This window comes from Canis aureus, chromosome 28 (assembly GCF_053574225.1).
Source record: "Canis aureus isolate CA01 chromosome 28, VMU_Caureus_v.1.0, whole genome shotgun sequence".
Lineage (NCBI taxonomy): Eukaryota > Metazoa > Chordata > Mammalia > Carnivora > Canidae > Canis > Canis aureus.
The window spans coordinates 31,161,877-31,187,528 of NC_135638.1; the positions used below are offsets into that span (position 1 = coordinate 31,161,877).

General features: G+C 39.3%; 1 protein-coding gene across 2 annotated transcripts in view; it reads left to right on the forward strand.

The window, feature by feature from the left end:
* Positions 1-25,652, forward strand: part of CA8 (carbonic anhydrase 8) — an 85,291-nt gene that overhangs the window by 47,779 nt on the left and 11,860 nt on the right. For both annotated transcript variants that reach the window (XM_077876857.1, XM_077876858.1), the window contains exons 5-8: positions 1,258-1,320; positions 3,750-3,798; positions 5,200-5,312; positions 16,787-16,956. In XM_077876857.1, the coding sequence (XP_077732983.1) occupies positions 1,258-1,320; positions 3,750-3,798; positions 5,200-5,312; positions 16,787-16,921 (360 nt within the window). In that variant the 3' untranslated portion in view covers positions 16,922-16,956. The remainder of the gene's footprint in view (positions 1-1,257; positions 1,321-3,749; positions 3,799-5,199; positions 5,313-16,786; positions 16,957-25,652) is intronic.

The following is a 25,652-nucleotide window of genomic DNA, read 5'->3' on the forward strand; positions in this document are numbered from 1 at the left end:
TGTCCTCCATTGTCAGGGACCATTGAAACCTGGTTGAAACATAGAAATCAGGTGGCCTTTAGAATTTTCACAGTTAAAGTCAAGAATACTTAGTGTCAAATTTCTTTGAAGTCTCACACACTTTGGAGCATTTTATACGCTAAAAATATGTAAGGATATATAGTATTTTAAAATAGAAGGCTATGAACAGCATATTCTGATGTATTTAAGAATAAAATTATACAGTTATATCCAGTAGTAATCAAGAGATGTCCTGATGTTGGTGACTTTAACATATGAAATCACAATCTTACTTTTCTGAATTATTAAATATTTCAGCATAGATACAGTCTTTATAACAATGGTCTAGAAATGCCAAAGGTAAAAATGAAAGGATTTGGAATGTGATGAGCAATTTTGATTCAGAAATAGCCTTGAAATGTTTATATCACAGTATTATATCATCTGATACACAATTGACCCTTGAACAAACATGGCTTTGAACTGCATGGATCCACTTACACATGAATTTTTTTACAGTAGTGTAAATGTATTTTCTCCTTCTTCTGACTTTCCTAATAACATTTTTTTTCTATCTCACTTTTTTGTAAGAATGTGGCATATGATACATAATAATATTCAAAATATGTGTTAATTGACTAGTGTTATCAGTAAGGCATTTGGTCAACAATAAGCTATCAGTAGTTAAGTTTTTGGGAATCAGACATTATATATATGTAATTTTCTTTCTGTCTCTCTTTTTTTTAGGTTTTATTTATTAATTTATGAGAGACACAGAGAGAGAGGCAGAGACATAGGCAGAGGGAGAAGCAGGCTCCCTGTAAGGAGCCTGATGTGGGACTTGATCCCGGATCCTGGGATCACTCTCTGAGCTGAAGGCAGACACTCAACCGCTGAGCCACCCAGACATCCCTATATATGTGATTTTCAATGGCACAGGAGTCAGTGCCCCTAACTCCCTCATCGGTCAGGAGTTAACTGTATATAGCACAGTGGGTGATAATCTATACACAGCAAGGTGTATTTACAATGAATTCTTAAAGCTGTCTAAGAACTAATACGTTCTTATATTAGCCTCTCTTACACCTTCAATTGCCTTATGTAGCTATTGATGTGGTTATTAATAAAATGGTCATTTACTTATTCCCTGAGAAGGCAATTCAGGGAGACTTGAGCTTCACTTTCTGTTAGTTATTTTGAATGAAAGCTAAGTATTTAAAAATTGTTGTGGTATGGTTTATACTTTATGCATTTCAGATAGGAAAAGAACACGTAGGCTTGAAGGCTGTGACCGAAATCCTCCAGGATATTCAGTACAAGGTAAGTTATTGTTTAAAAGCAAATAGAAACACTGGTCTTGAAAGAGGTCCCCAAGATCACTCTCAGATATGATGCTTCACTCAGAGGGTAGCTATTCTCATGGTTGTAATTTATTCCAGAGGAAGGACCCACGTGTAAAAATGAGGTCAGTGCAAAAGTACGTGGGGGTAAAGTCCAAGAGAAGCCAGGCACGAGCTTCCAGCTGTCTCCTCCCAGTGGAATCACAAGGGGATGAACCTCAGTCTTTTGGCAGTGATATGCCATGATATGTGTGAAATGTTACCAACCAGAGAAGCCTTGCTTCGTGTACAGGGATTTTATTAGGGGTCAGCTATAAGAGCACGCAGTGTCTGTGTAATGACCCTCAGCTGCTCCAACGCCATCCCTCCTACTCCCAGCCCCAGCAAAACCAAGCTGTCATCATAAGTCACATTGTCAGGATAAACCAATCTGGTCCAACATAGCCCAAGCATAGCCCAAGGCCTTAGGATACAAAAACACTCTTGTCAGACAGAATGTTGTGAGACCTCGGAGCCAGTCCTCAAGACAGACATCTTTTTGAACAGCTCAGTCTGCTGAGTTAACCCTTCCTGCCCACTGGTTATAGGAAAGTTGTGTAAGTGAAACAAATTAAAATTATGGCAACTATACTTCAAAGCATTTATGCTAAAAAAAGAAAAAAAGACAAATACATGTAAGCTGTAAGATCCTATATCTCAGAGAAAGTGATTTGGTTTGATGCGACTCTGGCGTGATTCAGCCCAGCTTTGCCTGGAAGCCCAGTTCTGTTACAACCAGTACTTTCTATGCTTTTATTGGATGGATTGAATCGGAGAGGCCTTGGAGGGCAGTAGTTTAATCCTGAATGGCTACGAGAGATACAGTGCAGAGATCCAAAGACCCAAGGCCGATCCAAAAATCAATGAGAATGAAGTTTGATTAGCTCTAAGCCAGAACAAGCCCAGGGCGTCTTGGACCAGGCAAGAACATCCACCATAGATTTCCCAGGCAGGCTTAGAATAAATCCAGCTACCAAGAGAAGGCACAGACTAGTCAAAAACCTGGTAAGGAGGCGGAAGGGTACATTTTGACTGACATTTGTCTTAATGGCTTGAGAAACGTTCTTTTATTCCTTCAGCTCATACGACATTCTTTTTTATGGAATATAGGGGGCTGGTGGGAAGCAAGTGAGCTGGATTCTTTAATGTGTCAAGTGGAAGTGAGAAAGAGACTACGAGGTTACGCATTCACTTGCCCTGTTATGTCTGCATTGATAGAGTAATCTTAAAAGAGATCTCCAACTACCGTGACAAATCTTTTTGTCTCAAGGGCCTGAGCAATTTAAGTGGCACTATTTAAAATAGTGATTGCAAATGTGAACTGTTGAGTAATGGCACAAATATTTTATTGAAGTTATTTTTATTTTTTAAGATATTATTTCTAGAGATATTATCTCTAAGAGAGACATAGAGAGCACAAGCAGGAGGAGTAGCAGGCAGAGGGAGAGGGCGAAGCAGGCCCTGTGAGGAGCAGGGAGCCTGATGTGGGGCCCAATCCCAGGATCCCAGGGCATGACCTGAGCCGAAGGCAGACGCTTAACTGAGCCACCCAGGTGCCTCTGGAGTTATTTATTTTAATTTTATTGAAGTTTAAAAGCAGCTTTGATAAAAGTTGATTAGAATTGAATATTTTCTTTTTTTTTTTTTTTAAAGGTTTATTTATTTACGTGAGAGAGAGAGTGCAGGCTGGAGGCGCAGAGAGAGGGAGAGAGAATCTCAAGCTGACTCCATGCCCAGTGCACAGTGCAGCATGGGCTGAACCAAATACAAGAGTCAGACACTTAAGCGACTGCACCACCCAGGCGCCCTTAGAATGGAATGTTTTCATTCAGGTGTTAGTTTTCACTCTCTGGAGGACAGGACATCTAGAACATAGAGACAAGTTATCAAATGCAAATGAAACAAAATGCAAATTTAGGAGACAAGTTGTGATGCCAAGAAGGTTAAGAGTGGAGGTCAGAGTAGCAGGAGGAAGGTTATTTCAAAAGAATTCTCTGAACCAGGGTTCAGGCATTTTACACCAAAAGCCCAAGTTTCTGGTGTGGATGTGCTCAGAGCAGGAAAAGTAGCTGGCGTGGGCCAGATAGACACTAGGCAGACAACTGGAAGTTTTACTCCAGGAATTATAGGGAAAATCAAACTGTAGTAGCAAAGAAATAGCCACAGACTCAGAACAGGAGTGTCTTGTTGGAACCAGATGCTTTGGCTCTGGTGAGAGGACAGAGTGAGATACCTACAGACCCATCTGGTCCAGGATGTTACTCAGAAAAGGCATCAATCTGGGTTTTTAGTGCTAGTAATTTTTTTTTTATTCTAAAATTAAGAAATTTTATGTTAACATAGGGTGATTTTTTTTTTTTTCTTTTTCAGGGGAAGTCCAAAACAATACCCTGCTTTAATCCTAACACTTTATTACCAGGTACGTGTTATCTTTATCGCATAAGATCAATTGTAATTGGGTGAATATGATTGCATTGTTTCCCTCAAAATGCATGTAATGATATATTATTAGTTAATAAAGTTTCTTTACAATTCGCTTTCTCTGTAGTAAGTATCAGTTTCTGATTGGTCTAAACATGAGAGTAAACATTTTGAAGTAATAAATGTTTTGTCACTTTTGCCATTATTCTCTGAAGAGTTTCCTTTGGATTTTCATTTGCAAAAATCGCTACCTCTGTGTAGAGCATGAACGTAATAACAATACTTTGATATACTTCTAGGATTGGTCAGTGAGGTTCTTACTAATCTCTAGAGTGAAATAAAGTTTATATCATTTTATAAGGTAAACCCTTTGCAGTGATACTATCATATAAGTGTTAGTCTAATTACCTCGGCATACCTAAACATATAAGAATTATGTATAAAATATTTGAAACATAGTTTGTAGTTAAAGGTTGTTTTGTGCAAGATTTTGGTCTTCACTTTGTTCTGTCTAAATTATGTGCTGTTACTTAGTTTTTTGATCAAAACCAAATGTGCTGATGCATTGTATCTTCTATGCCCTATGTTTAATTGCTCTAGAACAAACCAGTTTTTGTCATGTGTTGAACATTTAACCATCGTACTGGATTGTGAATGCCTCTAATGCAGAGCTAAAAGATTTCATAGGAATGCTTTCTTTTGTCCTATCATACTAGGACTTTAATATTTTAATAATATTTAAAATATTATTTTAATATTTTAATTAGTTTTAATTATCTCAGAGATAACTAGAACCGAATAGTTAGAAAAACAGACTTTGAAGTCAGACTGCTTGGGTTTGGATCCTGGCTCTGCCAGTTATTAGTTGAGTGACCTTGGGTAAGTTATGTAACCCTCTGTCATTCAGTTTCCCCATCTGAAAAATGGGGCTGATAATAGTACCTGTCTTGTGGGTTTGTTGTGAGGGTTAAATGAGTTCATGTAAAATGCTTAGAATGGTGCCTCACATGTAGTGAGTATTGGGTTAGGTGTGAATAAGTCAAGTAAATCCTTCAACAAAGTAAAACATATCACAGATACACTTTTTCCAAAGTGACTAAACTTGATACATACTTACACATATATATGTGTATATCAAGTTTTATAGCCACCTTTGGATTACATAGTGATACCTAGATGGAAGTCACTATAAATAATAGAGGGTTTATCATATTTTCCCATTGGTTATTTTCTCAGTGATGATTAGTTTAAGAATTCATGTGTGAGGCTGTAATTTAAAATGACCTCATCCTGAAAAGTGTTGTTCAGACAATTTGTAACTTTGAGAATTATTGTTGAAATATTCACAATTATTGTTAATTAACTAACTTTTCTGTGACATGTCCACATGGTTGCACAGATCCTTTGCTGCGGGATTATTGGGTGTATGAAGGTTCTCTTACCATTCCACCTTGCAGCGAAGGTGTTACCTGGATATTATTCCGATACCCTTTAACTATATCCCAGCTGCAGGTGAGTACGGCACTTTAAATCTTTCAGAAGTTCTGAGTTAAAGGTTAAATATTGTTTCTGCAAAAGGGAAACGTCTGTTGTATGCTTTAGTTTCCTTTAGATCAGTCATGTCTTTGCAGATGAAAGTTAGATGTTTTGAACCAGTGAAAGCAATGGAAAGGTCAGGGATGAATAAAACCCAGCTGTCATTTATGATCTGTATTTTAAAAGTTTTTATAGAGTAAATAGAAGTCACTGAAATAGTCAGACTTTTGATTAGTCTAGTTATTTCTTTATGTGGGATTTCCCAGGATTGGAGAGGAGAGAGTTTTGGAAGTGAAAATGTTGGTTATTTCTGTGAGTCATGTAGGCTTTGTAATACTTCTTTGGCTTGCCCAGGAAAGTTCTGGAGGCAGGAAGGTGAAGTAGGTAAAAAGAATGCTCTGCAAAGAGCTGGGTGGCTCTCTAGCCCCCTTTTTGGTCACCTACTTCCCACTTCGGGCTTTGCATAGGTGCTCTAAATGCTGATGCACAGTGGGTGGGGGCACTGAGTTGAATTGTCATGGGACGTTAACTGGTGGAATATGAAGCAACATCATCATTATAATATGTTTATGTAATGATATGATATCATTACAAAAGAAGTACTTTATTTTTTTTAAAGATTTTATTTATTTATTCATGAGAGATAGGAGAGGGAGAGGGAGAGGGAGAGAGAGAGAGAGAGAGAGAGACTGGCAGAGGGAGAAGCAGGCTCCATACAGGGAGCCTGATGTGGGACTCGATCCCGGGTCTCCAGGATCACGCCCTGGGCTGAAGGCGGCGCTAAACCGCTGAGCCACCCAGGCTGCCCAAAAGAGGTCCTTTAAATGTCTCCTGTCCTCCAGGGATCTAAAGGATACATTCTTTTCTTTTTTTTTTTTTTTTTTAAGATTTTATTTATTCATGAGAGACACAGAAAGAGAGAGGCAGAGACATAGGAAGAGGGAGAAGCAGGCTCCATGTGGGGAGCCTGATGCAAGACTCAATCCTAGGACCCCTGGGATCATGACCTGAGCCAAAGGCAGATGCTCAACTACTGAGCTACCCAGGCATCCCTAAGGGATGTGTTCTAAAAGGCTCAATTTTTTTCTTTATGATCAGCCTCAGCAGATTTAGGCTATACTCTAAACAAACCAAGTTACCTTTAGTGACTTTTTACCAATTTTTTTTATATCCCCTATCACTTTCTAAGAACTTTAAGTTTATTAAACTACTCAGTAAAGCCTTCTTTTGCTTGTCCTTAAATCTTCAAAACCCTTTCAACCTTTAACAGTTTCTTCTTATTTTTCTTTTTCTAAGGATTAATTTTAAAAGTTCCCAATTTAGCTTCTCCATCCTTTTAAAGACTTGGATCACATCACCTTTAGGCCTTCATATTTTTAATATGAAAAATCCCTATTTATTCATTCATCCCTATGTTCTTATAAGAGACTCCTCCTGAGTGCCAGGCAGACACACAAAGGATACAGAGATTAAAACACAGTCTTTACCCTCAAAATGTTGACCATAGAGTTGAGGAGGCAAACAATCATATGGTTATGTTAATTATGAGAAGTAAGGTGCTCCAGAAACACATAGGAAAGAAACTCAACTTGGCCTGGGAGGGACAGGAAATAATTCCTGATAAATAGTGGGAATAAGTCTGGTAAAGGAGAAGGAGGAAATGAGAAATTTGAGTTTTCAACTTATTTTTTTAAGATTTTATTTATTTATTCATGAGAGAGACACAGATAGAGAGAGAGGCAGAGACACAGACAGAGGGAGAAGCAGGCTGCATGCAGGGAGCCCGATGTGGGACTCGATCCTGGGTCTCCAGGATCACACCCTGGGCCAAAGGCAGGCGCTAAACTGCCAAGCCACCCAGGGATCCCCGAGAAATTTGAGTTTAATGTTAGGAATAGATGTTTGGACTAATGATTATGGGTTTGGATTCTGACCACAAAGATGGTAGCTGCTGTTACAGATAAATCTCAACATTTCAGTGACTTATCACAGAAGAAATTTATTTATTTATTTTAAAAAAGATTTATTTTTTTTTTAGAGAGGGTGAGTGTACAATTGTACCAGTGTGGGGGGGTTGGTGGGGGCAGAGGCAGAGGGAGAGAGAGTCTTTTTTTGGGGTGGGGTGGGTGGGGGGGAGAGAGTCTTAAGCAGACTCCATGCTGAGTCCAGAGTCCAATGTGGGGCTCAGTCTTATTACCCTGAGATCATGACCTGAGCCGAAACCAGGAATCAGATGCTTACCTGACTGCACCACCCAGGTGCCCCAGAAGAAATTTATTTTTTATTCAGAATCCAGCAAATGGGTTTCTGATTCACAGTGAAGGCTTCTCTCTCTGCAGTTGTTCTGGGAACCAGGATTTCCTGAGGGCATCCTGTCCTTTATAAGAGAACTCTTCCAAGCTGGTAGGGTCCTACAGGACTTACTACTCCCCATTTGCCATCTGGTTACTCCAGATCCCTTCTTTCACTGGCATCACATTTCCAAGCAGGGAAAAACGTGTGGGATTAGCAGGTGGGCATGGGAAGGCTGTGCTTATTGTTGGCTGCCCCATCCAGCTCAAAACTGAGAGAAGCTGCAACCTTGGCCACCCTGAGCTGGGGTGGGAGAGTTGTGATTGTTCTCGGAATTACCTATATCAAAGATCAAACATCCATTTGCATTTACTTTTCTTACAACTTGCTTCTAGGACCGTTATGCATATTTCTTCATTGTTGCTGTGTGTAGCACAGAATCTTAGATGACTAAGTTTCAAAGCAACGAGGCTTAATATGCAGTATGTTTTGTGATGCTGAGGATTCATTCATTGGCCTTTATATGTCACTGATTCTATTAACACAACCAATTAATGATAAGGTAATATGTTGTCATAGTCCTGTCTTCCTTTACCCTTGCCATAGGCAGATGTTAGTATGTGGAATTTCTCCTTTGAGAATAATTTGGGTAATTTATTCATTAATGAATGCATTTATTGATTGATTTGGTAATTAATTTGGTAAGAAAAAAATTTTCTATGTTCCAGAGGCTGTAGTAGGCACTGAAAGTGGGAGGACCAATAAAATATGGTTCTCATCTCAAGGAATTCATCATCTAGGGGAAAGGCAAATATATTCACATTTAAAGAACAGTAATTTCATGTGAACACTGCCTTGGTATAACATGAATATGTCCTAGCACATAGGACAGGCACCTGATAAGATTTAGCCAACTGGTAGACCTTCACCAGTCCAGAATTTGGGTGTGGTGTGAGTGTTAGTGGGCATTACCATCTGGGGAAGAAGTGTCTGCATGGGTACAGAGGCATTTGAAGATGCCCACTGTTAGTGTAAAGGGCCAGTGTCATGAAATAAAATTGGAGAGGTAATCATGGGCCTGACATTCATCAGGGAGCCTGATGTTGTGCTGTGGAGGTTTCTTGAAGGCAGCAAGGAATTACTGAATGTTGTGAGAAAGAGTGAGAGAGAAACAAGGCCAAGTCTGAGTTTGAGAAACCTCTCTGTAGCTACAATATTAAGATGTAAATCTGAGTTAAGATTGTGACAGTGAGATGAAAGGAGAGGAATGGCTTCAGAAATACTAAAGTAGTAGAATCAGTACAATCGGTGACTGACGACATGGGAGGAGTTCCAGAGAGGACACACCTGCATATTATTCCCTGGATTTTGGCTTGAGTGATTGGTGCATATAACATATCACTCTTCACCATGACAGAATAAAAATGGAAGAGCAGGCTTTATGGAGAGTATTAGGAGTTTATGATTTTAAATACTGAGAGTTTGAAATGCTTCTAAGACATCCAAGAAAGAAGTATAATACATAGGTGATAGTAGAAGCCATCCAGGTAGAAGAGGAGGTCCTTTAAGGAGAGAAAAGAAAGGATGCAGAGCATGGAGAGTGGCAGCTGATAGGTGCATGCATTGGGAGAGTTGTCTCCATGGACTGACTCAAGGGTGGGAAGAGTAGTCAGGAGGTTGATGGGATGTAATGTCTGGAAGCCAAGGGGAGTATGGGTTTTAAGGAGGAGGGAGTGGAGAGATGAAAAGTATCAGATTCTGCACACAGTAAGTGAAGGGTGGAGAAGTATTAATTGGATTGAGCCACAAAGAGACATGGTATCTCAGACATGGAGATGAAATAGGAGCAGCTGAGTCTACAGTCCCATTTGTTCAGCATTGCTTTGTTTAGGAGTATTTTTCTAAAAATAGATCAAACCTTTTAGCGAAAAATAAAACTTTATTACCACAATAAATTTCTGTTTATTGAAAGTTAGCTGGGATTAACCTTGTTGAGCCACAGAAGAGAAGATTCTCAATTCCTCTTAGAATTCCATTAAGGATTCCCTTGCTAGCATGTTAAAGCGTGGGAATGTCACAGTTGAACTATACCGTGAATGTTAAGTGATATTCTGTAAATGTGAGAAATAATGTTTTTACTCCCCTGTTGACTAGCATACTATGCTAAAATTCAGAGACAAATCACTGTGCCTGCCTTTGTGTCTGTTTGGCTGTCTTCAAGGGGAAACTTGCTTTCTGTTATCCCTCTGAGTAAAGCCAATGACAAACTCTAATAACCCTGACCCACCAAAAGTAATGTTTCTTCATTGTTGTTGGGAAAAGCCATATCTTCCTAATTGGGAGTCAAAACCAAAGGAATGTGTATTGGAAGGAATAACATCAACTGCTCTTGAGAATAGATGACTTTCCAACTAGCTACAGCTTTTTAAGAAAAAAAGGTTTAGGTACTTTAAGAAAAAAATATTTAGGAACTATTAGCACAAAGTTCCATTATAGCATCTGTTCAGAGGGCAGCAGTGGTAAAATGCCCACACACACATATTAAAATGCAATTTAGAATGGTCTTGGAAAAAAATCTAATTTTAGGAGAATATAAATTAGTCTGTCCTTGAATGTTTCACTGTTGCTGCTCATATAACTTCAGAGAAAGCAGAGCAAAAATAGAAAAGGTCCAGAGAGGGCAGTAAAAAATGAGAAGGACCACAGGGAGGGATGGGATTCTAGAATCTAGACCAAGAAAAATTGAGACATCTCCTATTACTGCCCTTAAAGAGGAGCAGACAGAGGCGGTCTGTCAATTATAAAATATTACTTGTATGTAGAATAACAAAAGGTATGGCAAACAGTAGATAGTCTTTGCATAGCTGAGTAGATTGAGAAATAGAAAACTTTATATTGAAGGAAAAACATTTCCTTTTAGATCACAAGGTTAACATACGTAAATTAAGCTGCTGGGCATTATTATGGAAACAGTTGGTATCCTGAAATATACCATCTGCCATAGGAAATGGCAGTAGCCACATTAAAGAAAAGGCTCTAAATCATCATAGTATTTTAATGAAATGCACAGCAACTTAATTTCAGGAGGAGTCTTCTGTTGACGTGTAGTGTTGATGATTAAGCCTATCCTGGAACATTTACATCTTCCTGGGTACTCAGAATTCTAGAGTATGCAACTGGAAGCCTCTGCTCAGTTGAATTTTTCGTCTTATTCTTGGTTAGCATACCATTTGCTAGAGAAAAAAAGCATGCGATCAGATAGATTTGAATGAGTATAATTTTCTTTTATTTTGCTATCATCCCTAACTGTTAAATTACTTTTCGTTAAACGGTGGTCCAAGTATGAGGAAGCTGAAGGAAAAAAGCTTTCTCAGTTGAATTGTTATGTTTGGAGATGAGATTCCAAGAACAGAATGAAAAATACCAAATTTCAGCAAATATGTCAACAGATTGTAAGATACATCCTAATTTCTGGAGACATTAAAATGTGAACAATATTCAGAATTGATAAAATGTGGTATTTTGGTACTGTGGCATGTGTAAGTATGCACACATACAGAGAAATGATTAAATTTTACTCTCCTTTTCTTTTTTCTCTCTTTTTCTGTTCCCCTCTTACTCATCTATTCCTATTTCTTAATTTACCTGCTTTCTCAGGTTAGATGCGCCTGTCTTTGTTTTTTTCTTTCTCTTTCAACTTCAGTAAGTAACACCAGTGAAGCAAAGGACTATGTTTATTGTTTTATGCCATGTGGATCTATGTCTGTTAGAACTTGGAAGACCACTTTTAATTTTTTTTTTCTCAGTTTTGCCTCCTCTTCATCCTTCCCCATTCCATGTTTCCTAGAGGTTGAAAAGTGTGACTCTTCACAGCTCCAAGCCCCAGTAAGGGCATGGTGTGTGCTTGGCTGGTGGGACCTGGGAGCCCACCTGGTCCTGAGCGACTGACAAATGAGGTCTCATTAGGTCCAGGACTCAGCAGTAGGGCCTTTCTTGTCTGTGTGCTCCACATGAGTTTTGAGGGTCTGTTAACCCTAAAGACCCAAGTTGTTGTGGGACCATGGCATGGTCATGTCTGAAAATGATTTCAAGTGATTTGGAACACTTGTGAATTTTCTTTTGTATCCATGATTCTCAAACTTGGGTGGGCTTGTTAGAACACAGATTGCTGCCCCACCCCTCCACTCCCCACCCCCCTGCCCCTAGTTGCTGATTCTGTAGGACTGGGTAGGGATTTATTCCAGGAAGCACACTTTGAGTACCCTTATTTCTTGTCCATTTGTATTTCCCTCCATGTATAATTTAGAGCAGCACTCTAACACCAGAATGCCAAGTTTCTCAAGGTAAGCATTGGCGATCCAGTGGAAACAATGATGTGAGCCACATATATAAGATTAACATTTCTAGTAGCCACAATAAAAATAAAAAAAAAAAACTAAACAAACAGCTGAAATTAATTTTTAAAATATTTTATTTATTTATTTGAGAGAGTGCAGAGAGAGAGAGAGCATGAGCGAGGGGGAGGGGCAGAGGGAGAAGAAGAAGCAGGCTCCCCACTGAGCAGGGAACCCAATGTGGGGCCTGATCCCAGGAGCATGGGATCATGACCTGAGCCAAAGGCAGATGCTTAACCAACTGAGCCATGCTGGCACCCCATGAAATTGATTTAAAGATTGTATTTTAACTTAATGTACCCCAAACACCATTTTAACATGTAATGAATATAAAAAATCCTGGGTGGGATATTTTTTTTTTTTTAACTTTTTTTTTTTTTTTAATTTTTTTATTTATTTATGATAGTTACAGAGAGAGAGAGAGGCAGAGACACAGGCAGAGGGAGAAGCAGGCTCCATGCACCGGGAGCCCGATGTGGGATTCGATCCCGGGTCTCCAGGATCGCGCCCTGGGCCAAAGGCAGGCGCCAAACCGCTGCGCCACCCAGGGATCCCCTGGGTGGGATATTTTTATACTGTTCCTTCTTGCTAAGTCTGACTTCCAGTGTGTGTCCTGCACTTGTAGCACATCTCCAGTCAGACCAGCCACATTTCAAATGCTCAGTGGCCACAGGAGACTGGTGATTACTGCACTGGATAGTGCAACTCTAGATTTTCTCTTCTGGGACTGCTCCCTCTTCCCTTTCTTAAAATGTGTTGTTTTTAGGCACCTGTGGGGATTTTTTTTTTTTTCCTGTGGGGAATTTTGGATGTATTTCCTCAGTGACTTCCCTGATAGAGAGCACTTGCCCTGTGGTCACGAACTCTGGACTGTAATTCTTTTTTTTTTTTTTTTAATATTTTATTTAAATTAAGTTTGCCAACATGTAGTATAACACCCAGTGCTCATTGCATCAAGTGCCCTCTTAGTGCCTGTCACCCAGTCTGGACTGTAATTTTTGACTACGTTTGCTTATGTGTAACTCATCAGTAACTGTTCTCTTGTGAAGATGGGAAGAGACCAGGACTTGGGATTGGAATAAGGGAAGGTTGACATCAGTCTTACTGGGTAGAGGGTATTGTCTTCTCCAAGCTCTTCCTCAGAAGAATTAGAAAAGACCAGACTAGGAGTCAATGACAGATGAGTTGGTTTATGGATGAAAAGTCTTAAAAAAAAAAAAAAAAAAAAAAAGCAGTGATTTTAGAAAAGAAGTGAAATACTGGGCTGAAGAAGAAGATGAAATAAAAACAATAAGACCAAATATATGAAAGGTGGAGAGACATATAAATGACATATAATCTCAGTGTATATACATGTGTTTATGGGCTATTTAAGCATAGCTTGCTTTTCATGCTTACTTGATTGCTGCCATAAGGAATTATATTGCTCTAATTCATGTAATGTCATTGCCTGATGATAAAAGAAAATAAAATGAGAACATTGACTTTCATGTGTCCTTTTTTCTCTTTTAACATGGTAACAGAGATGCAAGTCAAAAAAAATCTGTTAAAAGGATATGCATAGGAACTTGGGAATTTTTAAAATTAATTAGTGCCAAACCCCAAGCCCTTTAAATTAGCACTTTCAATGCACTCCTAAAGAAAGTGGTTTTAAAGCTGAACTTGGAGTGAATAACCTGATTCTTGAGTCAGTGAAGGTTGGAGTCAGTGCCTTAGACCAACTAGAGTGCATGCCTGGTTCAGAGAACAGTAGCTATTCAACTCTGCTCCTTTCAGAAGACCAACATTTCTCCCTGAATCTTGGGTCTCTGTTCTCTCTCTCTCTCTCTCTCTTTTATATTGGTTAAAAACAAATAGCCATGTTTAAGTAGAGTAGCATTAAAAATTGACAAAATCATCCCTACTAATCCGCGTGATAGTGAATAGTCTCTATACTGCCCTGACATTTGAATTTCGTTGCAGACTTTTATCCTGAAATATTATTCTGCTCATTTCTCACTACCTCTCTTTTCAGTGGGAGATAATGCAGGACGCGCTTGAAACCATTTGAAGTGACTAAAGGTTTTGAGGGGTGGTTACTTCAGAAAAATTGGCATTTCAGAAAGACGTGTTCTTTCCTCGATCTCTGTTGATGTTTGAAGTCTTCAAAGTGTTGCTATGATCAGAGAAAAACATTTCTTGTGAAATAGTTCTCTCCAAGAATGCAGCGATTTGAGACTGGCTGGCTGTGGATTCAGATCGTCTGTTCTAGAAGAAGCAGTTTTCACAGAATTTGCTTCAGGCTGAGGTCTGGGGCTTGAAAGATTTACTGTCAGTTCAGAATATGTAAATATAAAATTAACCTGGCTTTAAAATAAGCTTCAAAGTCATTCCAAAATGCAGTATTTCTTAAGTTCTGCTTAGGCAGTACACTTTATAGTCCGCATTGCTCAGCAGTGACCCCATGCACGGTTTGTAGATTCTTCTTGCTGCCATTACGTGTGATTACATGTAAAATGGGTGCGAGGAGGGAGGACTGTCTGTTTTCTCAGTCAGTTGGTTTATTGTTTCCAGTCTACTTTTTGTGTAGAAAATTGTAGCTAAATATTTATCTCAAGGTGCTGAAGGTTTGACTTCAAAAGAAGTGTTAGTACCTACTGAACACTTCTGTGTGCTGCAAGGACGCTGAATGATTCTCATTAATTATCTCACTTCTTAAACTGTCCTTGCAAATATGGTTACTATCATCTCTTTTACACATGTGAAAACTGAGGCTTAAGGAGGTGACATAATCTGGCCATTTGGGTCTTAAGTGTCTGAGGCTGAACACTTTTGATGAAGAGCCCAGCTGCCTTCACCTTCATAAGTCTCCTGTTTGAAAAAGCCTGACTAGGTTCCTTTCTACTCCAGACTTAGAGAAAAAGTCAGTAAAAAAACATTCAACAAATAATGTCAGGGGATTCTCTTGCAACCTTGGCTATAGAAATTTTCCAGGTGCAACAAACGATAGGTGATGCCCATATTTCCAACCTAAGATCCCAAGAAGGTCTAGGGAAAAACCACTGTGTCGCTTAAACAGCTAATTGCTTGTGTCACTGGCACTTGCTACAAGTACAGAATGTAGGTATTATAAAAAAGCAAACAAACAGGACAGCGCCAGGTTAGGGTCAGTCTTACCCCATTTAGGGAAAACATGTGGAGACACAAGAAAATAAGGCCTTAGATGTTAGATTTCTAACTTGTGTGCTGATCTAACAAGTGACTTCCTTTCCCCTCAGCTTGGTTTCCCCACATATATATGAGTGGTTGGAATATTGGAATCCTGTGTGATTCAGTTCTTTTGTGATCCAGGAACCCCTTCTTAGGAAATGCACATGTAAAATTTTGCATATCATTTGGGGGTTTCATGAGCCCCTAAAGTCTCTAGGGGTTTCTAGACTTTGATTAGAACCCCCTGAATTGATTTGCATTTCATTTTAGTTCATGAACAGCAAAATTCTGTGGCTGTGCTGTATGAAGCACTTTTGTATTTAAAACCCTATGATAGGGGCACCTGGGTGGCTCAGTGGCTGAGTGTCTGCCTTTGGCTCAGGTGGTGATCCTAAGGTCCTGGGATTGAGTCCCTCATCGGGCTCCCCAGAGGGAGCCTGCTTCTCCCTCTGCCTATGTCTCTGCCTCTCTCTCTGTCTCTCGGTGTTCTCATGAATGAACAAATAAATAAAATCCTAAAAAAAAAAAAAAACTCTATGATACACACTTGGTGGACTTTTGGTGGATTGGTGCTGTTTAAAGCACGTTTGTTCCACATTCTGGGGTATATGGAGGCGACAGGTTATACTGAGTTGATTAGAATTTCTGAAGTGGCAGCAGTGAAGCTGGGAGAAGAGTGGACTTGGCCTGTCAGACCTCGCTAATGTGGAAACTTTCTTAAATCTTTCAGTTTCTTCTTTTGTGAAAGGAATGAAGACTGTCATATGACTATGTGGCATTTAAGCAAAATGCCAGACGATGAGTCCTGTAGATAAACTGATGAATGGGAATGAGCCTGGCGAATGTTCATCATGTTTGCTTGTTGCTCAACTACAGCTTGGAGGATCGTAGAGGCTTATGGGTTCTTAGGAGGCACGGACCTGGCAAGTCAGAGAAACTGACCCTTGGTGAAAAAGTTCACGTGTAAGGAGAATCCATGGGATCTGGGGAGGCCACCTGAGAAAGGGAAATGAACTTGAAAATTGATACTGCTAAGGGAGGAAGTTGCGCTTAACATTTTTGGAAAGTCAGAAGTATTCATTGGACCTGTGATCTCCAAAAGTCTAGAGGAGCAGCGGAGAGGGTCTTGTGATGAAGGACACCTCCATCTGATAAATCTGACATCTAATCAGTGTTACCATACAGTTAGACTAGAATTCATTAATTAAAGCTGTGTTTGGAGCACTTACCCATTTGTTCACTTCTTCTTTCTATGTTACAGACAGGCATACAAACTTTTGGAGGGAGATGTATTTCATTTTTGCATGAGCCACATCCAGCAGGTTTCTGTGGCTGTTTGAGTTGTCTGGAGATCTTGGTATTTCTACTTCTGCTGTCTCCGTTTCTTGAGCAACAGTTCTGTCCAGTGTCTTGGGTTTGGAAGAATTAAGTCTGTTTTACTCTTCTTGAAGATTAATTTCAATTTTCTTTTTACAAATTGTTATAATTCATCCATATTTTAAGCCACTTATGAAACTCCAGTCTTGTTCATGTCCAGTAAATAATGACTCTGTTTTGTTCTGTTCTTCTTTTCAGATCGAAGAGTTTCGAAGGCTGAGGACACATGTTAAGGGGGCAGAACTTGTGGAAGGCTGTGATGGGATTTTGGGAGACAATTTTAGACCTACTCAGCCACTTAGTGACAGAGTCATTAGAGCTGCCTTTCAGTAGTCAAAGAGAACAGGAACAAGACTGTCTTCATCTGGGTATGTGCAGATTATGTAAGGAAATGGGGCTCACAATTACATATACCTGTCATGCCAGAGTTATTCTCACGGTGATCCTGATAATTTAGCAGTATGAATGTACTTCATTTTGATAAAAGTGATGACACATTCTCAAGCCCTATTAATTACCAGTCAGGTGGCTTTAAAAGTTTCATGCAGTGTTGATAAAGAACCTACAATCCTTACGTTTTCCTACCAGAGCAGCCTTTAATTCTCATTTTGCTTTAATACTGGCCTTTATATGGTAGGGAGCCCCAAGGCAGAGAGGCAGCCCCTCTTTATTCAAGGTAAAGAGGTAAAGTCTTTGTTAGTACTCACCCCTGAAATGGCAGCGGTCACCTCCTGATGATTGAGGAACATAAGGAACATAAAGAAAGCCACTGGAGCCTCAGAGCTGACCCCTGTCTAATGCAGATTCGATCTATCTTCTTTATTAGGGTAGGTGAGGGTAGATCTGACATGTATTAAAATCCTTGTCCAACGGAAGTGTTTTTATTTGATCAAGAAGCACTTATTAGGTATGTGAGTATGGTACGTTTCTTTATTGACTGAAATATGATCTCTGCATTTTAATATATTGAATTCAATATATGTATACCTTCTCCCTAAAGAGCTAACAAAATAAAACACCACAGACATGGGAAAGATCAAATACGAATAAATGACTGGAAAATGAAATACTGGATTATTTCTTTACCTTGTGAATTGCCTAAGAGTGCATATAGGTCAGCACACATAGCTGGCCACCCACCCACTGCTTTCCACTAGAGGAAAGCATCTGTTGGAAGTTACATAGGTATACAGGACAGAGCTTGGACTTGGTTTAATGGGTCTTGGTGAGTATGAGCTCACATACTGTATGAGTGGAACAGTATAGACTAGGAGTCACAGATGAATAGAAATCTCTGGCCTTGAGAGACTCACAGTCTCTTGAGCTAGACAGTTGACATGGGAATTTTAAAAGGTGACCATTTTGTCCATGTGTTCCCCAATCCATTTTTCTTGCTTCTCTATTATTACTATACCATATATACCCAGTACTCCATCCAAACTGTCTTTTTTTTTTTCATATGAATGTGCTTTGCTCATTCAGTCCTTCCCACCCCTTTTATTGCCTGTTAAAATCTTTGCTACCCTGTAGGCCCAACTCAAATACAGTTCTCAGCATGAATTCTCTTCTTCTCCCTTAAATTGTACCTCTCTAATCACACTGTCTCTTCCATTTAGCTATTTGTGTATTTCTTTCTGTGTTACGGTCAAGCTTTTAAAGGGTTGAAATCTGTAACTTTGAATCTGTCATGACACATCACACTTTGTGTCTTGAGTGTCTGCTGGTCAATTAGAAATTCTTCAGAGCTACACATAGTGTCTGTCAGCCAGCCACTGCTGGTCATTCCCTGACTCTCCATTTCTGAGCTAGCCAGTATGGTTCTTCCTCTTCAGATTTTGGAGATGGTGGGCAGCCCTGGTGGCTCGGCGGTTTAGCGCCACCTTCAGCCCAGGGTGTGATCCTGGGAGACCCAGGATCGAGTCCCATGTCAGCCTCCCTGCATGGAGCCTGCTTCTCCCTCTACCTGTGTCTCTGCCTCTCTCTCTCTCTCTCTCTATGTCTCTCATGAATGAATAAATAAAATCTTAAAAAAAAAAAAGATTTTGGAGATGGTGAGGGCCAGGCAAAGTTGCTTTGGTATGAATGAGAAGGGACTTTTAGTAATTCATATGTGGTAACGACAGAGAATCCAAGACTACTTTAAGCTAAGCCTTATAATGGAAGAACCAAATAATAAAATTATATTTGACCAAAAATCATTACTTGGTTGTGTGATTGGTTCGGGGTATCCAACGGTCAGAAGGACAGTTAAGGTCTCTGCTCTCAGAAAACGTAGAATCTAATGTGGGGAGCCTGACCATGGAAAAATAAATACTTCCAAAGCATTACAGCTACAACTTAGAATGAGAAGAACAAAAATATGCAGTGAATGAGATTTCAGCTAGAGGGAATGTCTTTTGCAAAGATCCTGAGGGGCTATGCCCTGTAGAGGAGGTAAGAATTTGATGCATTGAGGTCAATGGGAAGCTCCTGTGAGTGTGGGATGTAGTAATCAAAGAGCCCGGGCTCTTATCTTGGAGGCCCTGTGAGCCACATTAAGGCATCTTTATTTTGCCATTAGTGCATTGAGAACCTATAAAGACTTCTGCTCTGGGGAGTGGCCTGATCTCATGTACGTTTTTAGTAGATCACAGTAGCTTTGGAATGAACAGATTGGATTATAATGGGCCAGGAGCAGGAGTAGGGAGATATTTTAGAAGTTTGTTGGGTAGCCAAGATGAAAGACAGAGAAGCTCAGATGTCAGAATAGGAGTGGTGGAGATGGGGAAAAGTTAAAATATGTTAAATAGACATTGAAAGTGATATTTAGGGGTGCCTAGGTGGCTCAGTCAGTTAAGCATCTGCCTCAGGTCATGACCCCGGGTCCAGGGATTGAGCCCTGTGTTGGGCTCCCTGCTGAGCTCCCTCTGTAAGCTCCCCGCCTCAAGCTCCCCCGGCTTGTATTCTTTCTCTTTGTCAAATAAATAAAATCTCTCTCTCTTTTTTTTCTTTTTTTAAAGAAAAAGTGATACCTAGTTAACAAATTGGATGATGGCAGAGAGGGATGGAAATCTCAGAGATAACCTCTGGGATTTGGGGGCTTTAGAAACTGTGTGGATGAAGTGCCATCATTGAATGACAGCAGGAAAGTGGGAGGAGACTTTTGGAAAGTTAAAGAGTTGAGTTGGAGGTTATTGAATGAGAGATGTCTGTCAATTAGTGGACCCATCGTGCAGCCAGCTGGAATTTCAAAAGTGGAGATCAGAAAGGAGGTCTGAACTGAATCTGGGAGTCATTGGCATGGAGATTATATATACATGTGTCATGTTCTAATGCTGCATGGGACCATCTCATTAAGCATTCACAAAATTTAATGTGAGACTTTATAGATAAGTTAATGGAAGCATGGAGAAGTTAGATCACTGGCCAAAATAATGCAGTCATAGAGCAGTAGAGCTGGAAATTGGACCCAGGCAGCCTGACTGGTAGAGCCCTTTTTCTTATCCACTGCCTGGCACAGGCCAGAGAGCATCAGCATGCTGACGGTGAGGTTGGTGTGATACGGGGGCATGCGTGTTGGCAACAGGCTGAAGTTGAGTGGGAAGGGAGGATGGGAAGAACCCTGCGATGACAGCTGTTGATGAGCTGGGTGGTAGGAGAGCAGAAGGCTGCAGCAGTGAGGGGGATAGGGAATTGAGGGACACTTTTCTTTCTTTTTTTAATTTAAAGATTTTTAAAAATTTTATTCATGAGAGAGAGAGAGGCAGAGACATAGGCAGAGGGAGAAGACAGAGGCAGAGACAGAGGGAGAGAAGGCAGAGACATCAGGCTCCCCGAGGGAGCCTGATGTGGGACTCAATCCCAGGATCCTGAGCCAAAGACAGAAGCTCAACCACTGAGCCACCCAGGCATCCCAGGACACTTCTTTTTGAAAAAACCCCACTAGCACTTGTCTGTATGTTGGGGTAATGAGCCAGTAGAGATGGGAAGTGATGAAGGTGCCATTTCTCAGAGAGATTAATCCTAGCAGTGAAGTCTCTAAAGACTTAGAAGGGGACAATCTGAAACATCTTGCTGGGTCAGTTGGAATAGCATGCACCTCTTGATCTGGGGATCTTGAGATGAGCCCCACATTGGGTGTAGAGATTACTAAAAAAGAAAGGCAACAAAATCCTGAGCAAATGTTAAGACTGCCTTTGTTATGAGAATGGTCACCTTCTGGGCTGTACTAGGAAGGGAAACGGGGTGGTTTATGGATTTAGTATTTCCATTACTTGCTTTTATTATTTCAGGAAGAATGGGGCTACAGCTAGGAGAGGTGACAGGAGGAGACAAGGGGGAGAGGGTGGGCTTGCAGTAGTGACCCAGTAGACCCAGTAGGAGGGGCAGGTGGGGAGGTGCAGTGAGGTTTGGTGAATGTGAATTTATTAATTCCTCCAGTCTGGGTTTAGTGTACTCTGTGAATATCAGTAACTGTAAATGACACTTTTTATGAAATCAGATTATTATCTTGAATTTTTGATCTATATCTAGTCCTAGACCAGAGTTGCCTTTCTCCAACTATCTAAATAACCATCACTCTTTTCTTTCTCTCCCACACATGCACACAGACTGAAATGTTGTGTTGGTGAGATGATGTGTATTTCAGATGCCTCATATTCTTTGTATGATAGGAAGATAGTGTATAATTTTTCAAAGCTTTAAATTATGATCTAGGTCTTTTAAAAGGAGAAGGATTTGTGTCCTTACCTTGGTGCCTGAGGTAACTTAAAAGGGGTCACTTTCCCCCAAATTTCCTAAGAACGATGCAGGAATTCTTTCAAAGGCAACTCCAGTTCTGACTTCATCCTTCTATGAACACATTTTTTGACCCTTTTATCTTGAAATGTGTAATACAAATCTAGTCATAGTTCTACATAAAAATTATATTGGGAAATCAGACTTATGGATGTGTGCTTTTTATTTGATATTTAATAATGCCCTAAGGCAGGTAATTCAAATTTTTATTAAAGTGAAATGATTTGACAGTCAGACTTTGAGTTTAATGCATGAATGTTTCATTTAAGCTCTTGGAACTCAAAAGGAAAAAAAAAATTCTGGTGGTTCTCTAAAAAAATGTTTAAAATAATTCAGATTTATTTTAGCTATGTCTTACTAAAATAACTTTAGTTTTTGGACTTAAAATGACTTTTTTCCCCTTTTTTTGCATGACATGTCTAGACATCTGGAGGACTTTGATAACCAAGACTTATTATTTCCATGAATAATCTGTGACTTTTTATATTACCATTTAAGAAGTGTGAAGTAAGGTTTTATACTTGTTTAAAGAACTAGGACATAACCCATCCAGGTGCTAGAAATTATTTAGTTTGGCAGCACTAGTTCAGATTTCTGGGAGCTAATGGACATGAAATGATCCTTTACCCATTGAATTTTCTGTGTGAAAACCAAATCTTAATAATAACAAACAAAAAACAAGTCCAAAATTTTGGTCCAGTTTATTTGTTACTCTCGGTATCTGAATATTGGTACTTATGTTCTGATGACATGATTACTTGCCTGTTTGTTTCATGAAGTATTAGCCCATTATTTAAAGCTTTTCTGACTGTTCAAAGACTTATCTGTTTCCCCTGTAACTCAAATATTGTTAAGCTGAACATGTGTACAATAACTATACTTGATTATAATTATTTATTTTCTGTAAAACCAATGCCACGGGGCTCTTTAAATAGTTTCCTTTCTTCCCCTCTTAAAAGGGGGGAAAAATCTAAGTATGCCCCCAAGTAAATTTGGGGAAAAAAATAAAACAGTAAAGGAAGAAGAAAAAAGAGGGTTATTAACTAAACAGCTCTGATAGATCCCTTTGTTAGGCTTGCCCTCATTTTTCTTTTTGGGTCTTTGAAGCCATCCTTGACTGTGTTGAACTCTCCCCACCCCCCTAATATACTTTTGCAATTAAAACTTTTTTTAGCTTTAATAACGCTATCGCAAGCGTCAGTTTCTTATCTGTTCTCTTTTATAACCTAAAGAGTTACAGGTTAGAAAAGGATAAGGCATTCTAGAAAAGGAGGGGGGGAGAGTGTCAACTCTGAATGACCAAGTAGGGAAAAGCTATTATCCTTCCCAAACAAATGGAAAGCTCAAAGCCATATTTTCAGTCAATAGAACTTGGACTTTCCCTCACTCTAATAATTTAACTTGATGCACAGCATTAGGGTGAGAAATGAAAACTCGATGGATATAGCTGTTTTCTATTTACTGTATCATATAGAATTTCTTGAAAATGGAATGGATTTCCTAAAGGATTTCAAAATGATTTCAGGAAAAGGCCAAAATATCAAGGGTGCTCAACCTATTATATTATGTTTTGATTATGTGATATAAAAATTGTTATTAACCCAAGAAGGAAAAACATCAAAGTTGTATAGGCATTTCTTCAAGATTACTCAACAAGGAAAATAATCACCACTTCTATATTTTTTCTTTTTTTTTTTTAATGTTTTAGAAATGTTAATGGTTTGCTGTGGATAAAAATTGAAGAATGATTTAGTTTTTTTCTCCCTCTGAATTCAAACAAAATTGTTTTTGGGAAGAAGAAAAGAGAACATTTTATTTGTAGTCATGGGTCAACCTGTATGCTCAACATTCATATATCTGATATCTTAAATATGGTAGGTTTCACGATTTTAAACCTAGAGGCTATATTTTTCATAAGAAAATTACCAAGAGCAGGTTATCTTCTTTAAACATTTTCTCTTATGCCTTTGGCATCATGCCTTTGGTGCTCATTTTTGGTAATTTCCTCAAATCAATTTTTTAGCTTTAGTTATTAAGAAAACTAGTTCTTAAGAAAACCATATTCATAAAGAGGCACTCATTTCCATTTCCTCCTCGTTTATTTGCTGTCTATTCTCTCAAGTTTCTCTTTTTTTTTCATGATGTTTACAGAGATTTAGGAAAGCAGTCATCCTCAACCTGGGGAAGTATAAAAGTTCAGCACTCAAATGGACCTTCATGGAGGCCACTTACTGTTAAGAGTCCTCACAGCTCAGCCTGAGGCATGCTCTCTTTATAGGTCTTATCCATACCTACAGTTTCTATTCCCACCAAATGCAGATGACCCATGCATTTATAGGCCAAGACTAGGTCTCTGTATTAAGTTCTAGTGTTAAATACATATGACTTTTTCTTTGGATGTGTCAGAGACATCTTAAACTCAGTATATAAAAGAGTGAATTTATGATCTTGCTCCACAGAACTGGCTCTTTTCCAGTTTTCTTAGAAACACAAGTAATACTTGACAACTCTTTTCCTCACCTCACCTCACATTTCCAGTTTATCATCTGGTTTTGAGATTTGCCTTCTGATAACTCCCAAATCTGTCTCTGTGTCTCCATCCCCAACATCACATCCCATGAAGTTAGCCCTGTCTCTCACATAGACTGACACAAGAGCATCCCCCCTCTCTTCTACATAGGATTATTTTTTAAAGATTTATAAAAATAAAAGACCTGGAAGATGTGGTGAAGTCAAACTTGTCTGTTAGCTGTGCTTGGTTGAAAAGAATACTGAATCCACCTATGAGTATAGGGGGATGGAGTGCTATGACTAATTGGCAGCATCTGCCATTGGAGTTTGATGATGGTATTGTAGTTTGTTATTGCCATCCATAATGAAAGTTACTCTTCTTGGCATCTGATTGAAATGTCCACTCTTAAGGTGCAGAGTCTCCTGAAAATGGGGTTTGGAAAACCTATCTGCATTAGATCTACTGATACTTAATATAGAAGCATGAGAGAATGACTGATGTCTTCTTTTTTTTAAATTTTTATTTATTTATGATAGTCACACACACACAGAGAGAGAGAGAGGCAGAGACATAGGCAGAGGGAGAAGCAGGCTCCATGCACCGGGAGCCCGACGTGGGATTCGATCCCGGGTCTCCAGGATCGCGCCCCGGGCCAAAGGCAGGCGCTAAACCGCTGCACCACCCAGGGATACCTGAAGTCTTCTTTTTAATATTTTCATTTCTTTATGCAATAGTTATGGTCCTGATGATTATATATAGCAAATTTCTTACATTGTAGCTAAACCTAGGGAATCTGAAATCTCAGCATGGAAATGAAATGGCATGAGGGTGAGGAAAGAATTATGGCATGATGATGTGGAGGAATCTACCCCAGACCTCTTTATTAGGGATAAAAGCCATCTCTTGAAGAAGGGAAAAGGGTAAAATAGAGAAGAAACCATGCAAGAGAAAGTTGGATATTGACATGACCCTCAAAGGGTGAGAAACAAGGATACCCAGGTGGCTCAGTGATTGAGTATCTGCCTTTGGCTGAGGGCATGATCCCAGAGTCCTGGGATTGAGTCCTACATCAGGCTCCCCATAGGGAGCATGATTCTTCCTCTGCCTATGTCTCTGCCTCTCTGTCTGTCTCTCATGAATAAATAAATAAAATCTTTTTTAAAAAATGTGAGAAACAACATATTTTAAAATATTTCTAGTAAAAATTTGCCATAAAAAGTTATTCATTTAACTGCAAGGTCTTGGATGTGTGTGTGTGTGTGTGTGTGTCTAAGTTTGCCTTATTTTTTTTGGCTATTTCAGTTTTAATTGGACAAACAGTACGGTTAAAACTTGTTTTGGTAACATATAAAGCTAAATAATCTAGATAATACCCAGTACCTTGGGCAGAACCTGATGTCTTTCTTAGGTGATGGGGAAGTTTCTCCAGTCAAGAAATTTGCCACTAGGTTGGTAACACATTCTCAAAATAAATTAGTTGTTAAAACAAGAAAACCACATTGGTTTTGTATAAGTCCATTTTCTATTACAATGTTTCTTTAACCCCCTTCAAAATTTCTGCATTTTTGTACTTTCAGTGGTTAGACACTCCTAAAGGTCTTTAGGGCTTGTCTACAGAAAATCTTTTTAGGACATCTTGGAAACACGGAGTTGAACTGAACCTTAATAAATTGCTTAATCCAGTCAGTCAACTGCCGGAAGAAGTCTTCAACTCAGTTATTTCAGATAGTTGGTCTCCTCATCTATATAAAGAAGCAAGCAAACCTTTGTTGTTGG